General features: G+C 46.9%; 1 protein-coding gene across 1 annotated transcript; it reads right to left on the bottom strand.

The window, feature by feature from the left end:
- Window positions 1-3428: 3428 nt before the first annotated feature.
- Window positions 3429-4382, bottom strand: LOC136653949 (olfactory receptor 4Q3-like). Its single transcript, XM_066630814.1, has one exon. It carries the CDS (start codon window positions 4380-4382, stop codon window positions 3429-3431), a length of 954 nt encoding a protein of 317 aa, XP_066486911.1.
- Window positions 4383-6192: the final 1810 nt, after the last annotated feature.

The raw sequence follows: 6192 nt of genomic DNA, 5'->3' as shown, positions 1-6192 counted from the left end.
GTTAACTGTTGGGGGATTTTTAATTCAGGTGTTACAGGCACAACATAGGATGACAGTAGCCTTTTTTGGTGCTATATGAAAACTAGACTGTTATAAAATTTGAGACAGGTCCTGCAGGAAAAAATGATTTAATTGGGGACCTGCTATTAAAATATCACTTGTCTATATAATAATAAACTATGAATTTTAGATATTTATTTGTAAATGGCTATAAAACTTAATCTACATACTGCTGACACATGGTTGGGCTGTTTAACATGCCCTGGGCTGCTTCTGGGGAAAAACTAGCTAATGATACTTTTGGCTTTCTTTAAGGTGGTTGCTGAGAATGCGTCAGAGGCAGCGCATGTGGAAGGCAGGACAAAGTTCCTAACAACACAGTCCTGGAATGTGCTGGAATCCCTAGCATGTATGCACTGCTGAAACAGAGACGCCTGCGTTGGCTCGGTTATGTTGTGAGAATGGATGATGGGCGGATCCCAAAGGATCTCCTCTATGGAGAACTCGTGCAAGGAAAGCGCCCTACAGGTAGACCACAGCTGCGATACAAGGACATCTGCAAGAGGGATCTGAAGGCCTTAGGAATGGACTTCAACAAGTGGGAAACCCTGGCCTCTGAGCGGCCTGCTTGGAGGCAGGCTGTGCAGCATGGCCTTTCCCAGTTTGAATTGACACTTTGCCAACGGTCTGAGGCAAAGAGGCAAAGAAGGAAGGCCCATAGCCACGGAGATAGACCAGGGACAGACTGCGCTTGCTCCCAGTGTGGAAGGGATTGTCACTCCCGAATTGGCCTTTTCAGCCACAATAGACGCTGTGCCAGAACCATCTTTCAGAGCACGATACCATAGTCTTTCGAGACTGAAGGTTGCCAATACAAGGTGGTTGGAACTCATTATGCTGTGCAGGGGTTAAAACCATGCGCAGTAGGGACTTCCAACCATAGGGAACTAGGCGATATTTGTTTGTTGTACCTTCTTGTAATCTCTTGGCATATGTGTTAGTGATGCCGAAGTTTTTAAGTGTAACTTGTACCTTCTTTGGCACAGAATAGGGGAGAGCTTACCACTCTCTGACAGCCTGCTTTTGTGCATTTTGCCTTCCACTACAGGGCAGATCATGGATAGCTCAAAAGATTCTTTTGCTGTCAAGTTTTCTGATTTTATTGCCTCTTGAGCCATTGCCTCCATAAGGGAGGGCTGTTTGTCAGTGACAATGTTTGATTGTTCTTTTTGTTCCAACTGGGCTGGTGCAGAGGGGGGAGAAGAAGAAATGTAAGCTGACAGAGGAGGGCTTTTTGAAGGAGCACTGTCCTCTGACTGCCCTTGTAGCTCCTGCAGGGGAGCAAAGCGCTGGATGGCATTTAAACAAAAGTGCCATGTTTGGAGGACTTTTACAGGAGCCCGTGGTTTTTTGTGTAGTGTTCGCCCTATACCGTCCCAGTCCTGTAGCTTAAAAGTGCCTCTCTCGGGATACCAAGGACACTGTTCTTTAATCATGTAAATTAACTCTGTGACCTCTTGGGAGAAAACAGGGTGTTGTGCCTTGCAGAGAAGCAACTGTAAATCATTGCAGTGATGTATTTGTGTAGCCGAAAGGCTTGTACCCATACTATACTTACCAAAACTATACTTACCGGGATCCTGAACGATGAATGAGGTCTGTAACCTGTGCCAGGCGTGGTAAGCTAGCTTTTGTGTTGCCTCACATTGGGCGCCAGATGTAGCAATGATATGGGAAGCAAGCAAGACTCAAGAGTCAAGTTGCTTGATGTAGTGCTGGAGCAGAAGCAGTGAAGAGTCAGAGAAGCAATGAAGAGACGACAAGCAGGTTCAAGATTCAATGCAGGGAGGAATGCTGTTTGTACAAGCTTCCTAGCTGCCTTTTATTCTCTTTTGCAACATTCTACAAGTTACTCTTGGTTACTTTGATAACGATACCATGACAACGCATTCCTAAGCTATGAGCATTGAGCGCTTCCCTAGAATGCTATCTCAGCTGTTCCCAGACTTCAGCTCAGAACCGGCTCACTCAGGTTTTCCTGGAGTGGGGGGCAGTTTTGCCTGCCTGCTGCCATGTTCACTAAAGCCAAAGAGTGCCCCTGCATAAACACTACATCTAAACACTACGGAGCCTCATTGCTGCCTGAAAGCAGCCCCTCCCCTTTGGAGCCATTCCAGGTGGGGGGAGCGAAACAGAGGTGTGTGCCTCTTTGCTCCCCCCTGCCTGGAATGGCTCTGAAAGGGAGGAGAAGGAGCGGCTTACACACCACAATGAGGCTCCTTGTAAAACTTAGTCCTTTGCACCCCCTCTCGCTATGCCACTGGCTCTCTCCCTGCTAAATGTAAAAGATGCACCATTTTCAAAGTCGTCTCTTTCCTAGATATTGTGGAACAGCTTGCTGGGAAGAAAGGGGGAACCAGATCAACAATGGAAAGGACCCTGGGATAAAATATAACGTGTGGCTAGGCTGCTAATAATAAAACATACACATCAGCAGAAGCTGATTAAAGTTCCATAAGAAATACTCTACTCCCACCTTCACAATTACATATACATCCTCTGAGTAATCAGAGGTTCCGATTACTTTGGAACAGAGAACCCTGGAGTGTCCTCTGCATATGGGGTGATGTTTGCTAATGTGGGGACAGAGCTCTCAGGTGGTACATCATCTTTCTTTGATGGTGTGGAAAAGAGTGTGTGTGTGAAAGACAGAAAAATGGGCAGGAAGGAAATAGTATTAAGGACCACACTTCCTGCAAGGGTCACAGACGGCAGGTAGATGGTCTCAGGTGACTGGACATCACAATGCCCTCCAGAGTTCTGCAGGCAGCACAGCATCCAAAATCTCAACAAAGTTATCCTTATGTTTTTGGGATCCTGGTACACAGTCCTTTATTCAGGATCACATTCCCTTGATTTGTAGCAGTGTGAGGGAACATAGCGCAAGATTCATTACCTCCCCAGTTACATGCCCTAATACAGAACATCCATTTCTACATTCTGGCTCATTAGGATTCCTACAATAATTGATTTGGAAGGAAAAGGAATTTCCACACACAGTAACAGACCTGCCCTCATGGTGCCCCAGGGAGCAGGTCCATGATATGCCGCCCCCCATTCACACTGTCCCCCCAAAGGGGATACTTAGCAAGAAAACAGAGTTTTGCATGACAAGCCTTCTGAGGCTTATGGTGCGGTTAAAGAGTTCTTCCGGTTTCCTGACAATACAGGAAGTACTCCTTAACAGTGTACCAGAAGCCTCTGAAGGTTTTTGCTAAGCTGCAGAGTGCCAAGCAGGGCTTCACCCCCCTGTGGGATGGCTCAAATGGGCATACAGGCAGGGAGGCATGGTGCGTGGAGGTGGGCATGGCCGCTGCACGGTGGGCACAGCACCAGGGGATTTTGCACCCCTGCCAGGTCTGTTAATGTCAACACATCTGCACTTTCTGAGGCAGCAGAAAATGTGCACATTTGTTTTTCAACTTCCACATGGCTCCCTTCACTTCTTTGTTCCTCAGACTATAGATGAGGGGATTAAGGGCAGGGGTGACCACCATGTAGAACACGCCAGCCATCTTGTCCACCTGGGAGGTGGAGGAGGGCTTCATATAGACAAATAAAATGGACCCATAGAAGAGGAAGACGACCATCAGGTGGGAGCCACAGGTGAATACACCCTTCCTGCCACCCTTCCCAAAATGGCCACAGAGAGTGGCCAGGATGACCACATATGAAACCAGCAAGGCCAGAAGGTTGGGTAGAATGATCAAACTGTCACTGAAAACATAGAGGATCTCACTCACATAGATGTCTGAACAGGACAGCTTTTTTAACTGGGTGATGTCACAGAAGAAATTGTCCAGGACGTTTGGTTCACAGAATGGTAGCTGGACTGTGACCACTGTCTGGAAGATGCCATGAATGAGGCCTCCTCCCCAGCAAAGTATGAGAAGACTGAAGCAGCGCTGCTGGTTCATGATGGTTGTGTACCTCAGTGGGTGGCAGATGGCCACATAACGATCATAGGCCATCACACTGAGAATTATGGTTTCTGCACCTCCAAGGAGATGGACAGTAAATACTTGGGCTATGCAGCCTCCATAAGAAATGCTACTGCCATTGTTCAGTAGATCAGTCAGTAGTTTTGGGCTAGCCACTGAACCAAAAGATATGTCTAGGAAGGACAGATTGGCAAGGAAGAAATACATGGGGCAGTGAAAGAGTTTGGCGTCAGTTCTCACAGTCACCATGATCAGCAAGTTGCCCACAAGGACAGTGGTGTAGCAAGTCAAGACCAGATGTAAAAGTAACAGCTGGGCAAACTGGGAGCTGGAAAAGCCCAGGAGGACAAACTCTGTGACGGTGGATCCATTCATCTTCATGGCTGGTTCCAGTGGGAGATACAAATGGGATAGTATTAAACCTTCAGATTCTGCTCATTTCCTCACCTTGAACTAAGAATACAACCGAATTTTTTTTTTTTTAAGTCTTGCTCTTATTTTTTTGAATGGAACTGCTGGCTCCAGCCTCTGCACTGCATACAAAGAACTATTTTGGTCTCAATATTCTGGACTCTTTGCCTTCTCTGAATCATCTGTTAACGAAAAGCTGTGCAAATCAGGCAGTTTGACCAAGTTTGTATCTTTCTAGTGGATTTCCAAGGGGGGGAGTTTGCTTTGACTAGATTGACAGCTCAATCCTGTGCTGGAGGAGCGTGTTGGCAGAGCTGGCAAGATACAGTCAGAAGTGCTTTGATTCTGCCCAAATCACTAGCAGCCCCCCATCCATCAGGGCAAGGAAAGGTAGTGGTGAGGGAAGGTGGAGGGAGGTACAGGGCAGGGAGGGGCAGGAGTAGGATGGGGACCGGCACAGAGATGGGGATGTGTCAGGAGTGGGAAGGGGACAATACTGAGGAGGCTTTGGGTTAGAAACTCACCTGCAGGATGCAGCATGTGCCCCATTCATGAGACTGCATCAGCTCCTGGGACGTTTCATTGGACTGGGCTGGGCTATACAGCTAGTGCGGATCTGAGAAGCCCCATAGGGCTTGTCAGGGGCTTTACTCGTGGAAGAGAGAAAATATCCCTTTACCCCAAGGTGATCTCCAACCAGCTCCTAAACTGCACTGGATGCAGCACAGGCTATGAAACCTGGCTGCACCAGCACAGCTTAGGGCTGGGCTGCCCATCTGAGATTTTTTCTTTTGGGTCAGGATCTATTTCATTAAAAGTCATTGCTAATGTTGATCTTGTAATAATGAATGAACTACAATTGACAACTGCTGAGGAAAGAAATTTACTGTAACAAGTAAAGTTCCTGATGAATGGAAAGTTCATAAGAGCATTCCTACTGCTGTTATTCCATTAGAAAATGAAAAATTTGATTTTTCCAACTCATTTAGTAACAGATTAAGGGCCCAATCCTGTCCCCAAAATGGCAACCGCTGTATCCAGTGGCCTCACTGGGGCTGCCAAAGTCTCCTCTTGGGAAGAGGACTTTTGTTTCCTTCCCCCAAGGAAAGCCCCAGGTCCCACAATGGGGCGTCTCAGGTCTGCACCAGCTATTTTACCAGTGCTGCCTTGATAACCTCCGTGTTGAGCTTTGCAGCCCAACAGTGGCGGATAGGATCCATCAGAGCAGAGCTCTGCTGGTCCCACCCCCCCTTCTGGGCTGGTCACTCCCCTTGCCTTGCCCTCCCCCTGCCCCAGAATGTCTCCCCCTACTCCTAAATCCCACACCACTTCCTGGAGCTATTAGCTTGCTCCAGGCAATATCCATCCTGAGCTGGGCTGGCGCCAGTGCTCCCTCCTCACAGGGTGCCGTAAACCTGCTTTATAGCACATTTACAACACCTAGCACTCTGGTTGCAGCTCAGCACCAGAACTAAAGGGCCATAGAATTGGGCCTCAATTCATTTTATAAACTTTAAAAGTTATATTTAAATATGTCCTCCTGGTTGTTTCTGAATCTTACAGCTATATATCATATCGGGTTCTCTGTCCAACAAAATTCAATTTCCTTTTGCTTCTCCTTCCAACTAGTACGCAGAAACAAAAGAAAAAAGTATTTTTCTATAGTGAGTGCACCTCAGTTTAGAGCAAAGCTTCATGAAAGATACTGAAAAATTGTTAAAATTAAGTGGTGACGAAGTTGGAAATATCACTGAAGAGTGGAGAAAAGTATAGACTTTCA

The sequence above is a fragment of the Tiliqua scincoides genome, chromosome 5 (assembly GCF_035046505.1).
Source record: "Tiliqua scincoides isolate rTilSci1 chromosome 5, rTilSci1.hap2, whole genome shotgun sequence".
Taxonomy (NCBI): Eukaryota; Metazoa; Chordata; class Lepidosauria; order Squamata; family Scincidae; genus Tiliqua; species Tiliqua scincoides.
Note: the sequence above shows the minus strand (reverse complement) of the source record. Positions and strands in the feature narration are given on the sequence as shown.

What these genes read in the sequence shown, in the direction of transcription:
- LOC136653949 (XM_066630814.1), bottom strand. Translation starts at nt 4,382, where the DNA reads ATGAAGATGAATGGATCCACCGTCACAGAGTTTGTCCTCCTGGGCTTT.